Source organism: Strix uralensis, chromosome 4 (genome assembly GCF_047716275.1).
Source record: "Strix uralensis isolate ZFMK-TIS-50842 chromosome 4, bStrUra1, whole genome shotgun sequence".
NCBI classification, from domain to species: Eukaryota; Metazoa; Chordata; class Aves; order Strigiformes; family Strigidae; genus Strix; species Strix uralensis.
Genome location: NC_133975.1, coordinates 10,247,066 through 10,268,319, shown reverse-complemented (window position 1 = coordinate 10,268,319; position 21,254 = coordinate 10,247,066). Strand labels below are relative to the sequence as shown.

Here is a 21,254-nt window from a genome sequence, read left to right as displayed (position 1 = left end):
TATTAAACTGTAGAAAAGGACACAGCAGTTTTTTGAAAACTGTAATTACTGAGGTTTATTGCAGAACTAAAATGAGATTAGGTTTTTTGTTAATCACCACAAGATGGAAGATAGGAAGTATGAGAAGTGGCATAAAACCCATGAATGCCCGCTTCTTGGTATTAAGAATTTGTTGGCATGTCCACCTTAATAAATGTGTTGAGAGAATTGGTTTTATTGCCAGTGACTTGTCATTCTCAAGATGCCACTGAAAAAGTAGATGTTGCAAAATAATTGCTCTGTGTATGGGAGATAAACAGGATAAGCAAAGAGTTAAGAAAAAGTTTATTTCAACTGTGTAAGAAGAGGCACTCTGTTTCATCAGTTCATTATCAGCAACCAGTTCAATCTGTCACTTCGGTGCTTTATGTGAACTTTTCCAATGGCAACCAGCAAAGATTTTTTTTTTTCCCCCTTGTATATAAATCTCTAAATCTGTCAAAGTCTGCCTTCAGCCTGGCTGTTCATCCATATGCTGCAGAATGCTGAAAGAACGGGAATGCAGCTATTTCTTCGACAGGAGTATTTTATTCTGCTCTGGAATGCTGGATGTGGAAGCTATTTAGCATTTTTTTGAAATTTCTTTGTAGTTTATTATTACGCAGTGCAAAACTTCACCTGGATATATGCAAACAAGTTTATATTTATCTTGGTGCAGAGTAGTATGATGTCTGAATGGCAATGGCTAACAATAAAAAACAGAATACGGTTCATTTTCTAGCTTCTTACAAAACGGTTTATCTAAGCAGTTTAACCTTTCCTATGTGAATCAAATGGTCACTGTGGAACCTTATGTATAATTCTACATTATAATATGTTCTTACACATAAACGAACTTTAAACTTTTTTTTGGTTTTTTTTTGTCCTGCAGTGATTTAGTAGTTTGTTTTTAAACTGAGCCAAAATAACCATAACAGCCCTTTATGGGTATAGAAACTAGATATCAAGTTTCTTGGAAATGTCTGAATGCCCTAATAATGGTATTTGAACTTGTGCTGGTGCAGATGTGAATTCTGTAGGATTAGGGGGTCATCTGCTACTTTAAAATGGATTTGCCGCTATCATATTAGAAATGTATATGTTAAAATATTTCTGCTTTCTATGGTCATGTACATTCTGATGAGTATCTTCTAGGCATTTGGTTTCAAGGAAAAAAATTTTGGATCATCAAAAGAATTAACCTGAGCATATATGAAAACGTTCTTTCCTGTAAACAGAGCTCACACATGTCTTTCCTTCTCAGTCCTCTGAATAACTTTTGCCATCATGTCCATCATGCCATCATGCTTGGTGATTTCAAGGCATTAGGAAAAATAAATCCACAGTTGAACGCATCCTGCAATATGTTACCACTAAAACTACTTGCACTTAGTACAAGTAATTAAAGTCCACTGACTAGAGTATTTTTCTTTCCTCGATGGAAAGTGTCATTTTCACTTCTTCTCTTCTGGCTTCCTGATAATCAAAGCAACATATGTTGTAATTGCTGGTTTGTTGATGAATCCAAGGTAATAATCATGGCCTGTTGGGGTTTTTTTTTGTGCTTGATGCAAGAGCATTGGTATTGTACGTTGACAATACCTCCTTCAAGACAAGTAAGGATTAGGTTTTTTGGAATGTGTTTAGTATATTCAGTGGAGCTGTATTACAGGCAGAACAGAGCTTAATCCAAGTTTTTTCCATCAGTCATAGGAAAAAAAAATTGAAAGATAATTCTTACCTTAGCTCAATAGTAGATGCCATTTCCAGGAGACCCTTCTCTCTTGTTGTGCCATTTTCTCTATCACTGTCCTACTGGTGTTTTCATCTTGATTGGTTTGATCTCAGTTCATAGGCATCTTTCTTGTATTTGGTGCAAAGCTATCAGGGCAAGTTTATGGCATTGGCCAACAAAAACAGCACATCTGTCTCCTTAGGAAGTGACTACTAATTTTTCTTGAATTTAACTTATTTCTTTCCCTCTTACCTGTTTTCTTGTGTAAGCTTTTTTGGGCATAAGCCAAGGCTGCTAATCCACGTGTAGTTTGGAACCATCAGGTATGATGTCAACTTTTCCACTTCAGCCTGATAATTATTTTACTGAGGAGAAATGACATGTTTGCAGAGGGCTGCCTCAGTAGTCTGGCCTGAGAGGACAAACAGGGGAATCAAGTAGCAGAGCTTCCAGTACTTCAGAAGTATTTTGTCGTAGCTGAACCATCCACTGCACAGAACTGAGAGGTTTTGAAGGCAGTGTCTGCGTATGTTGATTCCTGGCTATATTTTGCACTTGCAGAATTGGTCTTTTTACTTTGTGTTCATGGTCTCATGTAGGCCTGGGCAGCCTTTCTCTTGCAGAGGTGTAGTAGTGTCTTTGGATATGAAACTCTAAAACTAGACCGGATCCTTAATGCTCAGTTCTCAGGGGAATGTGGCATGATTTGAAAGTACCAAACTTTGTTTTTCCTTTGGACCGCGTTGTGCTTTTTCCTCTCTCTTCCTGGGATACTGTGGCTGTTTATGCCTAAGTGAGATTTTTCTTGGCACAAGCTGACAGACGAACCTAAGAAATAGTCTGAAAAAACTGCTACTTTTGACTCTCTTCCCAGCTAGGAACTGTGTTGATTTTATGAATGGGGAGAAAATCTTCAGAGCGTGTTATCCCAGTCTAGGTGGTATATCTGGTTAGGCTGGATAAGGGTCTAGAAACCTCTGTGTGGACTCAATAAGAGAATGTGAGGCAATAGAATGTGAGCTTAGTTAGGAGACCTAGACAGACTTAATTTCTCACTACCAAGCACGTATCTCTCCCAAGTATATACAAGAATATTAGTGACTGCGATGGTAAATTTGTGATAATTTGTGATTGAGAGCTAAGAGCTTTGTAGAGCACTGAATCCAGACTTCCTTTTGGTTTAAGGGAAGGGGGCACCTCATGTTCTTTAAACAACCAAAGTACAGATACTAAAATTTTAACAGTACACTGCCCACTAATCTCTGTATGTCAGTGATGGTCTGACACTTATGATGTATCTCTTTTATTTTATCAGTTCCTGTACAAGACTTATTTAGTGGAAGGTTGTTTTTTTGAGTATGTAACTTCCTGATTATATTTTATTTTTGGGATTGTGCTAGCTGCTGTCTCTGGTTAGGGTTGTGTCTCCCTTGGGGGTTAATTCGTATCTCTTTGGTTTGTTTGTTTGTCTTTGAGCCTTTCTAGTAAATTTGAGATAACTGGAGAGAATAGTACAAAGCTTGATAAAACGATATATAGTGAGATGTAATAGAAAATGAAGAGAACTATACTGTTTTCTTGGGTTAGGGTTTTTTTAAATTGCAAATTATGGCGTTGCATCCAGGTAAAATGTTGCCAGAACCTTAGACAATCTCTTGTAGCAGAGGTCTTACCATGATACCAGACTCATATGTCTTTACTGAAGAGAATCACGTTACAAGAGATTTGGACTTTGTGTGTATGTTTGCTGTAGGAATTCCAGCCCCAGCTGTGGGCTGGCAAGGAGGGGGGTTGTCCTTAATATGTAAATACCTTATGCACAAAAACATTTCTCATAACCAGATACAGTGAATACATACCATGTTTTATTCCTTAACTTTTCCTTCAGATAAATGTAAATTATTTCTGTCTAGGCTAGACATGCGAGCAACAAAACAGCCTTTGGGATAATAGCAGGTTGTGGGCTGAATATCCTAAACTTGGCTAGATTACTGTGAGTACAGAACACTAGCCTTAAGTACAGTTCTGGGTTTTGGCCTGATTTTAAAAATAGGCACTGAGGAAGTATGTTTGAAAACAGTTCTGGTGTGAAGTGCTGTAAGTATTTGCTTTGTCTTATTCCCTCTGAAAGAAATCTGATGTTCTGGGTCCCATCCTCAGTTGGCATGTTGCTTTTCATGAACTGTTGCTCTCAATGCAAGTACTGTTTTTCAGGAAGTGATTTTAAATAACTTATCTCCAGCTAAAAATACTCGCTGGGGTATCCTTCTGTATTTTACTTTGTCAAGTCCTTTACAGCACTAATGCCTCAGTTATTTGGTGAGGAGCTATGTGTTATGTATTGGCAGGGTGAAGAAGGTTGAAAAATGGAAGAGTGTTGTAGAAAAACTTGGAGGTACAGTGCGGGCAGATGTGCTTCATACACGCGGAGATTGTTCAGCAAGTGAGGAAGACCAGATTGCCAAAACAAATTAATACGTGCTGCAGCTGCATGTGGTGGTCTAGGTGCATCTGGCTTTTAGCAGACAGAGAGACTTTGGGGTGTTCCAGAGAATGCATGAAAAGCTTGCTTTGTGTAGTTCCACCTGTTTTGCTATAGTGTTACTGTTAAGTGGTAAGTTTTTATAACAATATTCTTGCTCCAGTGTTTGTTTTATTTTTTTGGAATCTGACATGATTGAGTGGGTTTGGTAAGGGCAATTGTCTTTTTCCAAATTTCAGTCTCCTGTATTGAGTGACAGTTGTGGTGAGGTACACTAAGGCAAGGCTTTATTGTGGCATCATCCACTGCAAGTCAGAATAAATTCCTCAGCATGTGAAATAAAATGTGTGAGAGTCATGTTGTCTTCTGTAATTCATTGCTGAAATGTGTAATGGTGCTCTGCTGGAGAGTTTTCCCATCTGTTGCAGAGGAGGATACATTAGGAGGAATGTTGAATCAGTATTAGCCTGGGCAGAATGACGAAAAAAGGAACTTTTCTGTTTAAATTTTGATTTTTCTTTTACAAATTTTTTCATGCATTGTATCTTGCTCTAAGTGGTGTACAACAAGTTTTTCATGTAACAATATGTCCAGGGAGAAATTAAGTGTGTAAGAGCAAGTGCTGTCATTTGTTCTCTGTTGGGAGTAACAAGGCTTTGTTGGGCCACCTGGCATACTGGGCTGAGTGCAGGTCCAACTGGGGCAGTAACACATGGCCACACATGTGCTACACAAGAGGAATGCATGGCACCCTGATAACGGTGGGGTGGCAGACCACAGACTCATTAGGCTCCTTTGTAGAAATTCCAGGTCTATAAGACGGGCTTTTTATGTACACATTTGCTTTTCGCAAGTGCTAACATCTTTGTGATAAGAAACATATAATCATTAGGAAGTCTATCAGTCTCCTGTTTTTTCATGTTTTGTCTAATGAAATTATTTCTTGGGAAATGAAGATGTTTGTAATGGCTCTTCTGGTAATTTAGCAAGTCTCACTTCACAGGTAATGTAGTTTTTCCTTTATCGAATAAAGTAACTTGGACAGTTTTATTGAAATTGTCTTTTACAAAGACAATTAGATATATACAAGAGCTGTTAATGCAGTTTTCATAATTCAAGTTGCCTCATTTACTCTAGGATTTATCTTGTTAGGAGGCCTGCATTTGTCATAGCTTTAGAAGTTACCTTTGAGATTTGATGCCTAGAAGATACGGGTGAGAAGGGCTGGGCTTACTGTGGATCTTGATGCTTTTCAGAGTGCTGAGGTTTGTGTTGGGCTTAGAAATCCATCTTCTCAATTATATGTTTCTTTCCTACATTTGTCCTGTTCTCAACACTAATACTGGGTTTAGCTTCTCTTAACCTGGGTGCTTTAGTTTGGGCTTTTTTGTATCCTGTACTTTTGCCTTCCTCATTGCAGTATTTAAGCATACAGTGACATGTTAAACAATGACTACTATATTTCACATGTGGATTTTGTGTGATTTAAATGCAGAAACAGCCTGTCTCAAACTGGTCTTTTTGAAACAATCTGCATTCATATCTCTCCTGGAAATTAATTTTTGCCTTTTTTTTACAGATTATTCTGCTATATATGGAATAAACACATAAATGCATATCCCCAGAATGAGTCGTCATGTTGTAATCAGTTGATACTTTTACCATCTTGCTGTAATTACACCCCCCTTATAGTTAATGCACTTTACTTTGTCTTAGGTTGTATTGGGACCTAACTACTCCTTAGACTGTTGTAGGTAGTTACATGAACAATTGAGCAGTAGCTGCTTGTAGAGTAGAAGTATAATGCCAGCTTGATTTACTTTGCCATGTTTTCATTCAATTTCAAAAAACATAACTGTGTTTTGCTGAATATAAATAATCTTTGATACCCCTCCAAAATGTATGTATATCCTCAAACTTAATCAGTTCCAGGCTATATTTTTCTGCCTGCCATCTCCAGTTGATAAATTCTGGACTTGCTTTTTTTCTCAAATAAATAAACAAAGAAATAAATGAATAAAAATTGTTTCTCAACACATACTATGATTATGGATGTTAGTCATGATTTTTGAATGGTGTTTGTGTTCACAGTGCAATTTTGGCATGTGATAACATCATCCTCTGAAGTTAACTTGTCTTCCTGAACAGAGCCTTTTATTGGATATATTCTGATTTAGCCCATCTTGTAATGATTTTCTATGTATAGAATTGTTAATTACAAATAATACAAAAATCATATCAAGGAAAACAAATAGCAGATACAAAAAAATCTTGAGTTAAATTATATTGACATGTCTATTTGCAGTTTCAAAATATCCCTCAGTCCCTACAACACTTTCTTTGAAAGGGAATGCTGTATTTCACCTATATTTTGATAAGGAAGAGCAGTGTAGCTTTAGAAGTTGTAAAATATTCAGTACATGAGGAAGGTGTTGCCTGACTAGAGAAGCTAACTGCTTGGAGGAATAGCCTAAAGCATTTTATTGTAAGACTTTTCAATTAATTGCTTGAGTGTGTTTGCAAATTGCCACAGAAGTGCAAAATATGGGTTTCCTTTAAGAATTTCTCCACAGTTCCTTGGGTGTTTTTTATATATATATATAGGTTAAAAACAAGTTTTTTATGTTTAATAATGCCTTGAGATTTTGTAGATCATTATTGGTAGTCCCTGAAGTTTTATAGGCATTTGCAGTCTCCAGGCTTGCCCATGTTGAAAATAAAAGCAGAGCTGTGACTCAGGGCTGGTGCAACAGTAATCGCTGCTGGAGGGAGCAAACTGAAAAGGCTTTACAGGTACTGGAGCTGAATTCGGATGCAAGCTTGTCTCTAAGGTAGTGAGTAAGGGCAAGAAAGAGATTTTAGTTCAATAGGTTTGAACAGATGTCTCCTACCTTCAGAAGGAAATTGTACCACCATGCTCATGGCAAATCTGGAGGGGTCCTTCTGCAGCTTTCATCTTTGAACCTTTGAGTGGAACAACAAAGTATTGATTGAGCTGGAGGGAGACTTGTCTGGTTCAAGCAGATACCGCAGTGGGAAAGTACTTCCAAGTTCTGATGTCCATTTTAGGTTTGTTACACAAAACAGAAAGGCTTGAGCAGGAAAAATCTGAGGGATGGGAGATGACAACTGTTATTTTTGCCTGTTTTGGAGCAAGTTCCCATGTTCTAGGCAAATAATGTGATCGTGTAACTAGGTTGACAGCTGTATAAGTCTGGATGCAGGTATTAGTATCTATTTTCAGAGTAGTCTTGAAATTACTGGGAATAATTAAGAACTTTGATTTCAGAAATGTCAGGAAACTTTTTTGACGTGTTGATTTAACGTTGATTACTTTCTTCAGAGAAAAATATTCACTGTTCTCAATGGAATTCTTTGCCCCATTACATCCAAGAGAAGTCATGAGTCTAGCTCCGATTTTGGTATGGTGTCCCTCGTTAGTGTTCATTTCTGGAGTCTGACTGGGGTGTAGAGCCTGTATAGAGCAGTGGTTGTAGAGAAGGAAGTTCAGCTGCAGTGGAAGATAAAGGCTACTATTGTCTGCTGATAAAGACCTGCAGTAGGTGTCTACATCAAAATGAATTGTACATGTATGAGTTAATATTTTTGCATTACTTAAACATGCTTCATTTTTCAAAGATCAGATTTCTCTTTCTTTTTTGGTGTCTCCAATGTGGTGTGTTTTGATGCTATTATCAAATATAACAAAGGAAAACTAATTTGAATCGTATTCTTGCCAAAGCATTGTAAATATTACAATAAGCATTACTGGTAATGCATTTCCTTGCTTTTAATGGCAGTTCTGTAATTAATGCACCTCTTTTTGGTGTCATTTAGCATACTAGAGAAAATAATTGGCAACCAGAAGTTTGCATAATGCATTTGGGGAGGACCTGAATGTGTATAGTTATAATGGGAAAGTGATGTTGCTGATGAATTAGGCAATAGGCTCTATGTATTACAGCTGCTCTGAAAGCTGTTTTTGGGAATGTGGGAAAAGCGTCTTTTCATTAAATAGGTAGTACCATAATTGTGGTTTTTGTATTTACCTAAGCAGGATGCCAACAGGTCTGAGAAACTTGATCTTGCCAAAAAAGACAATATGTGATTTTTAAATCCTTCTATGAATCACTAATATGTAGTGACTAGAGGGTTTGGGGGGGTGTTTTGTGTTTTTGTTGTTCATTTGTTTTTTAATTTTTCCTCTCAATAAATGAACATAGAACTGTCCATCTTAAGAAAATATATAACAGAAAAGCATTCATATTTGTATTTAATGTCTGTTTAGTTTTCGTGCATTCTGTGTCTTGATTTAAAAGGAACCACTTTGGGCAGGGCTGGGGCAGGGGGGGGAATAGCTGAAGACTGATACAGCTCACCCAGCATGCATGCTGATGAGGTGAAATGGCCAAACTGAAATTGTATGCTGAGCTAGTACAGAAAACAGGAATAGCTGTACAAACCCATTTGTTTCCCAGGAGAGATTTTCTGCATGACCAGGAGACCAAGGACAGACCTTGAGGATATTGTCTGAAAAGACCCAGGAATGCTTAATTGAGCAAAAAGATTCGATTCAGCAGGAGGTAGGAGCAGGGATGCAGGGGAGTTTTCTCCCATGCACTGTCACTCAGTCTACTGTCTTCCAGCAAATACATGCTTCTTGTGTATTTGAATACCGTTTCAAAAGTTTTTAGTATGGTTTAAAGTCCTCTGTGGTCCTGCTGTTGGTCTGTGTGGTGCCTTTCTTGTCACTCTTCTTGTCCATCTTCTGGTAATTTTCAAAGCCACTGTTGATGTTCAAGCATGCTTGGAAAAAGGATACTAATCTCAGTATCAAGTCCTTAAAAGCAATGAAAGTTCCTGAAAGTTTCCTAAAACTTTATGTAGGTCTCTACCTAAAAGGAGGTGGACATTTTCTGCAAAGAGTGATGGTGTTAAATGCTCCAACTGAAGGACTTCGTCTTGAGTCCATTCGTTATTAGACATGGATGAATCTCCACAGATAGGTGCTGTAGTGAGCACCGGATGAACATCAACTGAAGTTTGCTATTATCTGGAAAACAGAATAGGAAACCCAGTTTGATGATGGCACTCAAAGCTACTTGTTTATGTATTTTAGCTGAAATAGTAGAAATAAGATCAAAATATTTACTTACACTTTACTTACACAGATGTTCACTTGACGTTTTTGTCAGAAGGCAGAAGCTGGGAAAAGTTTCTGTGCTGAGGGCTGTAAGAGCAGTTTCTTTCATCACTGGGCTTGAACAGATGTGTTTTGGAACAAAGTTCTGATTAAATCTTTTTGTTGCAATGATTGATTGTGCTAGTGGTATGATGCCAAGGTAGTTAAATCCTGAACATCTGGTAAGGTGTTCAACCTGAGCTTGTTGAAAGCCTCCTACAAGGCAAATGAGGTTATGTATGAGCAACTTTACACAGATGACTGTGCTCTTACTAAAATATGATACAGAACAACTCAGACTCATAAGCAAGTTTGCTGAGGTAAAGAAAAATAAAGATGCACTTTCAATATGAAGAAACCTAAGGAATGTGCTATGCCTGTCACTACCTGAGAAAGACTACGGAGTAACTCTTTCATAGTCAGCAGGCTTGAACTCGTTGCTGGGTCAGGTTTCCCTCTTCTTAGAGTTTTGTCTATGCCCTTGTTAACTAAGGCATTTATTTCATGATCCAGAAGTAAAACGCTGTATATGGCAGATTGTTCAAAACAGGTTGGTACTGAACAGCAAGGCAAAACTGGTGTTCTACCAGGTCTGCTAAGCAGAAGCAAAATATTGGACCTGCACATCTGGGAGGCAAAAAAGGTAGCATTGCAGGTTACCCACTCTTCACATGCAAAAAGTGGCTGCTCCATCACTTCTCACGCCTGCTTAGCATGTGGGCTTCCCCACGGCAAAATCTTTTTTCTTCCTGAAGTCTGTCTATCTTAGAAATTGAAGCTGCGGTTCAGCAGCCTGGCACTCCTATTCAGCAGAGTGCATGTCTGAAAGCTTAAGTAATATGTGTTCAGCATATGCTTATGTATTTCCCTCAGAAAATATGGATTTGAGCACGTGCTTTTCTAGATCAATATTATGAACACTCAAAAATAGAAACTTCGTATGGTGACTTAATCCATCATGAGTGAAAACCGACTGCGTGGCAGTCTCAAACATTTGCTACTCTAGTTCAGTGTGACCACTATCAGATTTTCTTTTTTGGAGGGTTGGTGGTATACTATTCTGTAGGGGAAGCAAAGCACTTAAATGTGTTTGAAGAGAGTGTGCTAGTATTGCAAAACCTTATCCACCTGATTTTTGTTGTCCAATAAATCATTATCTCACTGGGTTTTTTTGCTCAAGGTGCTGCTAGCATTTTATTGTGTTAACAAGCTGTTCACCTGTCTTTCTTGCTTGTGTAATGATATTCTGTAGATAAATACAGAGCAGCTGGAAAAGCTTTAACCAGGCTGGAGTGTTCCTCACAGTGCTTGTTTTTCACATGTCCTCATGACCATTTACAAATTGCTGATTAACCTCAGTCCTTTTTCTTTCTATGCATGTGCAACAACAGTTTAAGACTTGATTAGATTCTACAAAATATGAATGTTGAGGGAATTTTTTCCCTTTTTTTCCTTAACAGATAGCACTTCAGATGGTCAGTAGATTAAATAAGATAAACAAAAACCAAACAAAAAAGCCCCCAAAACATCTGTATATGTGGAGTAGCAGAGTTCCTCCTTCATTTAACATGAAGAAATATTTTTGCTACTAGAATTTGCCATTTGAATTTAACTATCAGAAATTTTGGCTCACCTACCTGTTAGAGAATGATTGTTTCCTACTGTTATTTATTAGTATTTAGAAATCAATGAAAAATTCAAAGGACCTGTCCAAAGGAAGGATGCGAGTACATTTGCTTGCCTGTGAGGTGAAAAATGAACTGATGTAACAACTTGCTGGTATCCTTTTCTGAAGAAAAACCTTAAGTCTTTGGAACTTGTCATCTACCAGTTAAGCCTACTAGTACAACTGTGACCGGTGTAGTCAGTTTTCAATGGGATAAATTACTGTCACTGTAAGTCTGTTATTTTTCACACTGGCAATGAACAAACTTAGGACTTTGCACCTAAATCCTATTATTTCAGAACAAAACACTTTTCCCTTCTGGTAATGTTACGTAAGTCTTAGTTAAGTTCAGTTAGCTTAAAACTAGTTACATGCAACATCAGTTGTAAGCTTTAAAAATACTACATTGCCTCGTCACTGGCTATATTTAAAATGCTTAAGACCTAATTCTGCCTTGTGAACAGAACACGTTGTCAACTCATACAATGAGTTGTTTTCCGAAATGTTAGGCAGCGTTTTCTGTGCACTACAGAGTAGGATCAAGTTCTTAACCTATAGCCTTTCCAAATTCCCATCTCAAAGGGAATGTGCTTTCACTTGCGAAGTCCCTTTTCTGATTTCTGGGCTATGCAGTAATTGTTCGTATTTGGCACGGTCTGATAACAGCAGCATTTATTTCAGGGAATGGAAAGTTTGAGGTTGATCCTCTTTATGTGACAATGTGCTCCTTTCCTTTCCCTGAAAATATAGTCGACAGCAGATTTAGACTGAGAACAACTGGGCCCTCAGTAATAGAGACATTTATACCACCCTGTCCCTTACTGAAGGCCATGGCCTTTCTCTAAAACTTTTCCCTTCAGCCGTTAGAGTTGTAGCAGAATAGAAATTGTTGAGCAGGCAGTTGTTTGTTAACCTTCCTGGCTAAGGAAGGGTAGTGTCATGTGGCTCCTACAGCAGTTAAAAGTACCACACATGGACTCTCACCCAATATTGTCCTGTCATTGTGAATGCAGTTACTGCAATGCGTAATAAAATACATGTACTTGTGTAAAATGCACTTTTTACCATTACCATGTACAACTTGAAAAGTTACCCCGGTGGATGTAGCTTTGCTTTGTTCTCTTGTCAAAGAGCAATCTGGATTTACCATCGGCAAAACATAATTAATGCTTTTCCGAATAGTTTCTTCCCATGGGGATCAAGTCAGGGTTTTTGAGTGTGTGGGAGAGACATAAATGCTTAGTGCTGGAAAAGTGCCAGTGAACTAGGGAGATCTTGAGCCTTTTATCTCAGGTCCATGGGTTTTATTTTAAGCAGGGTTGGGGTTTAGCTGTTGTTCTGAAGCCTTTAGATCAGCAATTCAAAAATGAGGATTATTTTCCACAGGATAACTGACAGGCATCAGAAGATAGTTATATTGCTAGCTGGTATCTTGCTTGTCTGCATGGTTCCCTTGGTTCATTGGCTCTTTTGGGATGATGATGATGTCTTCTGTCTCTCTTTCTGTGGTGGTGGTGGGGGGACTCTGTTCCTGTTGTGATGTCAGTATAACAGAAAAAGCCTGAAGAATATCATTACTTCCCTACAAATGATCATGGGAACTTGGGGGAAACATTTCCTTTAATGTTCAAATTACGTGCTGCTGTCAGTTATGTTTATAAGATGACAGATATTTTGTGTGTTACTTGAAAAAGAAGCAGTATTGATACTTGAGAACTGTTGTTAAAAATCATGCGAAAGATGCTTGCAAGTTTGTTTCAAAAGGAGGAAATCCTCCCCAAGAAGAACCCTTATTTATGGAAATGTGGTTTTCAAGGCGATTATTAAATTACAGAATTACTGTATGGTTTGCGATTGATCTCTTGGCACCCTAGCTTCTTGTTGTAGTATCACTTTTTGGTCTAGCTGTTTACTTTTGTCCTGTGTTGAGAAGTCTGTGATAAAATTTCTTCCTTTCCCAGTTGACACTTCTTTTAGTGACAGCTTAAGGTTTAGATAGACCAGCTTGTTTACAAGATGTGAGAATAGCATCTTTTCATCTGATAACATGCAATAAGTAACCTTACAGACCTGTTACTTATCTAATAACCTGTAGCTAACAAGTCTCTTAAGATATTTTCCTTTCAACATTCTCTTACAGTCCATATAAATCCTCTTTGAAAAATCAAATCAGAATTCATTATGTAACAAACTGAACTAACGCTAGGCCTATTCACTACTCATTGGTAAGACTTCATGGGCAAAACCCAAGTGTAACCAGTTCAATAGTTAATAGAGCTTTTTCATGTGGACAGTTTTATTTTGACCTTGTGGATGGTAGGCAGTCTTCTGATTTTCATCTCTGACCTAATGAGAGTGGGACATAATAAAAAGTAAAAATCATTAAAATAAATATTCAGTAACTGATCTTTCATTTAAAAAGATTATGTGTTATTACATGACATGGCTAAATGTTAAAAAGTAACCGATGGTATGCTGATTCTTGTCTTTGTACTGGCTGGAGTGATGGTCCATGTGTATCATACAAATGGGGATAGTAAGTTATGACCCATGTATGAAGTGATGATTTCAAATCTGTGGAGAATGTACTCCAGTGGTATGGTAGGTTATGCACTGGCAATATAGCTACACAGAATAACCTGGACCATTTGGTGGGCTGAATCCTTTTGAATATTACATGTGGGATATAAAGAAGTGTTAGACAGAAGGAATGCAGGGTGTACTTATAGAATGAGACTCCTACCTTGATAGCTCACACTCCAGAGAGTGGGATGATAACAGATTTAAAACAACAACAATACCACCACACACAAAAAACCTTCCACACACACACCCCCTTGAAAAACAACCAAACAAAAATTCCCCTCCCCCAAATCCTGAAACTGTATGTGCAACCTACAGTGGTGATATGGTTAAAGGGGCTATCGCAGTCTGTGGATACAGAAAAAGGCAAATATAAGTAACGTAAATACTCGATGCTTTAGTGGAAAGAGGCAAAATGAGCAGTGTCTAGAAGTTGAAATCCAGCAAATTAAAACAAGATATTAGATGCATTCATTTGATGGTAAATGATTAATTACTGAAACAAGCTACCAGGGTAGGTGGTAGGTTCTCTGTTAGGTGCTTTCAAATGAAGTCATTCTGTTAATTTAAGCAGCTGAGTATTGGAATTACTAATTCTTATTTTGCCAAAGAATGATAAGTGATTTGGGTGGAATTATTTGAATGATAATTTTCATAAATTGAAAGTAAAAATTGGCTTTGAGCATGGTGCTATCTCTTATTTTCTGCTGTACCAGTTGGAACAAATTGAATTTAGAAAGTTGTGGTTATTTGTTCTAAATGGCCCCCTGCTAAGAGATTTAGTTTCATGCAGCTTCAGCTTGCCAGGGACCACATATGATTGACACAATTAATCAAAGATCATGCTACTAATCCATGCCAAACATAACGCAGTAGAGAGAACTCAATTAAAACTTCTGTTCCTCCAGTTTAAAACATCAGCCATATGGGAGCTGAGTATCACGGCCTTACTTGTCTTACTTGAACCAGTCTTAATACATTGCTATATTTTGCTTCTTCAGTGCAATTTAGATGCTTACAAATCAGCAGTCATGCTTTGCCGCAATTCTACGCATAAACTCCTGCATCTTTGGTTAACAACTTTGTCTAGAAAGTTTTAATGGATGTAGATAAATGCTAAAGGAAAAGGTAAAAATCAGAAATAATAAAAATAATTGGATGGGGAAATGCTGAAAGAAATGCTTTACTAAGCCTTGCTTTATAAATACAGAAGTTTAGAACTAAACAAAATTAAATTTAGTAGCTCAATTATAGGCTCTCCCTCTTATTAGCATTCATTTTGAATTTTGTTTGTTTCTGTGACCATATATCGCAAGCTTTATATTTCTCCCTGGGCACCTTTGTGTCAAGGCTATAGTGAAGACATTATTCAAGACTAAATTTTTGACAGCTTACACTTCGGGCACTGAAACTGCTTAATAAAAGACAACATTGAAAGGAATAAGAGGAAGAATCTTATGATTGGAAAGGCTCTCTATTTCATAGAAAGTGGCTGTTTAAAGAAGAAAAAAAAACCTTAACACTTTCATTACTACATTTCAGCTGCCTGAAAAGATGTTTTGTTTCTGTCTTGCCTCAGAATTTGGGTGATTGTGGTGATGTAGGAAGCCGCTGGGCAGTGTGATGGCTCACAGCAATGTTAAAGGTAGCCTTAAATTCACTATTTTCATGCACAAATAAGGCGTGTAGGAACAGGAGTTGGTGCTTCTGTTTTCAGGGATGATTGTTGTCTCATTAAATTGCTGACTGAGAACCAATTCAGCATGTAACACTGAGGGCATATTTGGCATCACTTATAAGACTAAATCTTTTCCCTTAAGTCTTATGGCAATAAAATACTTGTAGCAGTTAACTCCTTGATCCTGTCAAGTGTGGAGGATGTATACTGTTCTCTTCAAAAGGTGTTAATACTCCATTGTTCCTTTTCAGGGACTAATCAGCTGTGCAGGTTTTAAATCTGTTGTGCTAGGAAGGCCTGAAAGAATTCTTCTGCAGAATATGTATCTTGTGGACACTAAAATAGGGAGTTTAACAATATGTTGTGGGACCTTCTATTGAAAATATTTTTTTTAAGTATGAAACTGCCTTTTTTTTTAAGTATTCCTGACAGCATTTATTTTGCTCTCACCACTTCTGAACCTGCGTTGCTGTTGGCAGAGGTTTGCTACTAATCTTCCTGTGTGAAAGCAGACAGCTCATGTCTTCTGGACTGACGCTGCATGACTGGGTGTATGTGAAGCACAAGATTCAGCTCTCCAGTAGACCTTTATCATGTCTATTAGTGCTCTAAACCTGTGGTTTGCTACCAGCAGCATTTCTGATGCCGCTGCATCCACATGCTCATTCCTTAAGAACTTCGGTATTTTATCCTTTTACAGTAGTGTAAATGTTTTGTGTTTCAGATAGAAAATGTTATGGTTCACAACATATGCTTCCTCATTACACCCTCAGTGGTTTTGTCCTTTGCCATTTGTTGTATTTGGTGATGTTGTCTTTTGAAGTGATGTTATCTTCTGTTTTGCTGTTGACTAATTTCTTCACTGTTACACTTGTTTCTGTTGGTACATGTTGTGCTCTGTACTTATCTTGTACATCTTCATTAGTTGTCATTTAAAATGTGTTGCTGCTTGGTAATTTCTATGCTTCTGCTTTTTTTTTAGTTTATAAAAACAATGTTTTCTTTTTTACCCAAAGATTTTCATTACGTGGAGGTTCTTCCCTATGTTATTTTTTTTCTTTCAATGTTTGAGTCTGCTTCCATGCAACTTGGTCTTTATTTTTACTGATTTTATACATAACCTAGTCCTTCTAAAAGTATTTTTGCGTTGTTTCATTCTTTAGTGCATTAAGAATCAATTTCAGATACTTTGCAGCTGTTTGTTTTCTGTAGTATCAGGCATTTTTTCTTTCATCTAGTGACAACTAATTCTAATTCCCAGTCTACAGTTAGTATAGTTTTAATGTTTCTTACACTGTGATTAAAACACTGTTTTCATTTTATACACATCATCTGCAAATTTTCTGTATGTTTTACTGACTACTTTAGAATATGAGGTTGTGCTTATCTGAGTCCATGAATCTTGGCCCATGCCAAGTTGCTGGCATGTACAAAAAGCTATTTTCTCCCTCCCACTTGTATCTCCACTCCTTTAACAGTCAAAATTCTTATCTCCTCTCTCCGCATACTGATCTGTGCTATTTTTCCAATATTTTGATGAAAGCTTTCACAGGGGTCAGAATTTCCAATATTTTTAAAATATTTCCTTTTATAAACTTTTATTATTAATATTTCTCAATATTTTTGATATGCATTCCTTTATTATTCTCTTCTCCATATTATAGTTGCTATTTTGTTTTAATGTGGCCAAAAATCCATTGTGATAATTCTGTTCTTTGCCACTTGGAAGACTTGTGGTGTAACTTTTTCTTTGTAATGCTTCATTTAGTCATATTATTTGCTTTGTGAAGTCTTCGCTATTTGGTGCAGCTAATGCATCTGGTAGTTTCAGTACATCTCCCTTCTGTGACTTGATTCTTGTGATCCTCAAAGTGAGGATTCTGACCAGGCAGCACTGTGCATCATGTTGTAGGGGTTACCACAGTGCTTGATAGATTATCACATTGCTTGATAGATTTTGGGGGGGGTTGTTTTAACTTGGAAAGCAATTTTGTCTTGTTTTTTGTAGAACTGAAGTGTACTTTTGTTTAATAAACAAAACTTGTGATTCAGTTGTTTGCTTCACCAGGTAATTATGCCACAAGTAGTGAGAATGCCGGTTGGTTTTGGAGATAACAGTAGCTGAGTAATGCTCCAAGTTCTTCTGCAAGAGTTTTTTTTTTATTCAAAGTAGAAAAAAATTTGTGTGTGTAAATACCTCAAGATCATTCTTTTACTTACTGCCATGCTACTTATGTCTTACACTTCAAAAAAAAAAAAAATCACAATAAATATAATTATCTGAAGTGGGGTTTTAGTTGCAAAAGTAATGTGATATTGTATATGTCTCTGTCTTCAATACAGAGAACAGACCCGCAGCTCCTTGCTCAGTTCTACTACGCTGATGAGGAACTAAATCAAGTAGCAGCTGAACTGGACAGTTTGGATGGAAGAAAAGATCCACAGAGATGTACACTGCTAGTCAACCAGTTTCGCTCTTGTCAGGTAATCAAGATGGTACCTTCCTGATTTCACTGACATTTTTGTGTATGTTATTGTATTAAGTAGTTTTTATTGTCAAATCCCCTTAAACCGAACCTTTGGTCGGTAGATACATGCCTTAATTTAAAGGGTATATTTTTGAAAACATGATAAATTAAATCTACTGCATCTCATTTGAGAGTGTTGATGGTTTCCCTTAAATAAGAACACACATTAAAGACTTTGTTTCCTTTATATAAAATAAGCTTACAGAGCTTATTAGAACTTGAGAAATATTTGAAAATTTCAGGCAGTATAAAGTAGCCATTCTTTTGTAGCTGCTCAGCTTTCATACTTCATGAATCTGATAGTTTTTCATTAGTAAGTGAACTATGTGAAGACAGCTGGTAGCTTTGCTGATTTTTTGGAAAGAATGTTACCTGCTTCATGTGAATAGTCCTGAAGATGAGAGGAGCTACTGAGGAGCCAAGCGAAAGATGGTCTTTACCTGTAAATTATTTCAAAAGTATGAATCTGTGTCTAAGTTCCTGTTGTATAATCTGGTTCACCTAGACAAAGATTTCTGAGAGATTTGCTGTAACTATGGCTATACTTTGAGTGATACTTTGAAGGGAGAAGAACCAGACACTGGAAAGACCAATTCATCCAAATCTAGCTCTAACTTGGATGGTTTTGTGATTTGATTTATTCGGAAGAAAAAGTTCAGAAATTGAAAAGCAATGGAAAAAATATAACTCTCCCTGTCATGCTGAATGCCATTCTACACCAAGTTTTTCAACAATAAAATTCAAATTTTTAGAGGTAGAAACTACTTTTGTGGTATACTTCGTACTTGCACAAATGCTTTGGTACTACTTCTCCCAGTCATATCTGACAAAAACACTTGAAACCAAAGTGTTCAAGTCCAGAATACGCCATGCTCAGGTGGTAGGAGGATTTCTGTATGAAAAGTAAACACTTGCTGTCGACCTAGGAGAATTGTAAGTGGAAGGACCTTAGTAGTAAAGATTCATTTACATCTCCACCAAGTAAAAACTGGCAGTTAAGTGTAAAGGCTGTATTTTGATTCACCCCTTGGTAGAATTTCTTACTGTTACTAACAATAAAATGTACCAAACTTTGTTATGTGGAAAAGTTTCATCACTAATCAAGTTAAGATGAGTTTGAAGAACAGTGCCCTGATCATTATAGCAAGTATTCACATTAAGTTAGCTGAGTCTGAAAAGAAAAAAGTCAGATACTATGTGCTTGCTTGCAAGAAAACTGGATTTTAAAAGTGTAGGTTTTTTGAAGGGCGCTTACAGAGAAGGAGTTGACAGTCAATGTATTGTTATGTCAGAAACAATTTGAATATTTCTGCCTGCTTTGAATATCTTCAGTTTTCTACTGTATTGTCCCTGGAGAAAACTGTGAAGTTTAAGGGTTTACCAATCTGTAAGCTTAATAACTGTCAAAATTCAGTGATTTGGAGGGTAAAAAATAGAGGTGAGAGTTATTTTGAAAGGTCACTGACCTTAGTCTTCTGTGTGATGGATCAGCTGTATGTAAATCACTCTTCACAAATACTTATCAAACCTCCAGTAATGGACATTCCACAAACATTGTAGGCAAAAATCTTTCCAGGCGGTTTTTTTTAAGAAAGGTTTTCTGATAATAAGTGAGGATGAGCAATATCATGGTGCAGGATCATCGTGTTTGTGGTTGCATCCCTGGAGATGACAATTTATTCCCTGTTTCTCTGCAGGTGCACAGGCTTTCCAATTTGTTACTTGTAGTATAGGGAGACTTGAGGAGCTGTTCTGTTCAAACAGTAGCTTCTCTGAATGTTTCACCTATAGGAATGCAAGAAATGAAGACTCGGATAGCTCCTTGGTCAGTTGCTTGGCTTGTTATATAGTGACTCACCACCTTGTGACTCTTAATACCTTCTGATGCCTGGTAATTTCTTTTCATTTGTCAAACAGATTGCTGTTACTAAAACAATCTGTTGCTAAAGCTGAAAGAAAAGATGGAGATAGTTGGGTTTTTTCATGTAGTTATTTTTGTAATTTCTAATTTTCAAAGTTCGGCAGAATAGGTCAGATCATCATCAAATGTCATGTCAAAAATGGCTTTGCTAATTAGGACTTACATTATTTTGTAGTACTTTGTGTGAAAGCAATATTTATTGGTTTTTTCCTTTTAAGAATTTGTCATGTAAATGCCAAAAAAGAGAAAGAGCACTATTTTAGTAAGGATTCAGAATGTACGTATTTGCTAATCAAATATTTCATGGCAAGAGGAAAATTGTGGATTAGTCCTAAGGTATGGCGGAGTTTGAGGAAGATGGAGAACAAGGAGCTAGCCCTGAGGTCAAAATGCTTCTAATGGAACGTTGTGCATGTGAAAGTAGGGTAACAGCGACATTGTGCAATACTTCTGTTATATCTGCAACAACAATCACACAATTCTGAGACTTTTTTTTTTAGGTATGTGGTCTTTCTGACTCATCAAGCAATGCTTTTGAAAAGGAACTTGTGACCCAGAACATAGTTAACCAAACTCCCATTTTTTGCATGATTTCTTTTTTCCAATTTTATACATTTTTTTCCATGTATTATTAAGGTTTCCAGATTATTCCCAGTTTTTATCTCCATGAACTATACAGAGACATAGTCTTTCTATCAGATTTTAGTGTTTCATAGGGACAGAGATTTCTCAAATCCCTTGACTTTTCGCCTTTTCATCTGATTTTGAAATTAATTAATTGTTCCTGGGTTGCTATTTTCATATGATTTACTGATACTGTCTGCTTGATTAACAGATGATGTTTTGAAATTTTATTTTGTTTTATTATCTAGAGAAATATCTTTAGTGTGATTTTTCTGAAAGATCAACAGGTCTTGCAAACTGCAATTCCTTTTTAGAGGGAGGTTATATTCCCTTGGATCTTAACCATATCTGAAATGCTAAGTTTTATGTTTTTGTCTGTATTTTTAACTTCTGGTACTATTGTTGAAGAGCTCCAGGTTTGCTGTAGTGTGTGAACAGATTCAGGCAAAACAGAAGTACTCTGCCTAAAGGATGTAGTGCTTTATAGTGGACAGACTTAATGTTTTCTATCTTAATGAAACTGGCAGTATTAGTTAAGGCAAGTTGAAGGTATGGTGCATTGTGGTGTTCCCATGGATATGCAGAGAACTTCAGTCTTCATGACTGCTGACTCTTCTTTAGTAAAGAACTGCAACTCTGTTGTCTTACACTGTTTTGCCTTAATAGCATTTGATGATCAAAATCACACTTTTTACAGTAAATTAGCTTTTCAAAACTTCTGAAGATACTGCGACTTGGATTTCAAATGCTGTGAGTTGGCTGTGTAGCATGATGCTGAGTAGCATATAGCTATGAGTAAGGATCAAGGTAATGGTTTTGAAAGCTTCACTTTTCACT

At 37.0% G+C, this 21,254-nt stretch overlaps 1 protein-coding gene across 5 annotated transcripts in view; it reads left to right on the top strand.

Annotated features, from left to right (window-relative positions):
* ZFYVE28 (zinc finger FYVE-type containing 28) overlaps window positions 1–21,254 on the top strand; it is a 159,460-nt gene that overhangs the window by 59,083 nt on the left and 79,123 nt on the right. For all 5 annotated transcript variants that reach the window (XM_074865611.1, XM_074865610.1, XM_074865608.1 and 2 more), the window contains exon 2: window positions 17,688–17,828. In XM_074865611.1, the coding sequence (XP_074721712.1) occupies window positions 17,688–17,828 (141 nt within the window). The remainder of the gene's footprint in view (window positions 1–17,687; window positions 17,829–21,254) is intronic.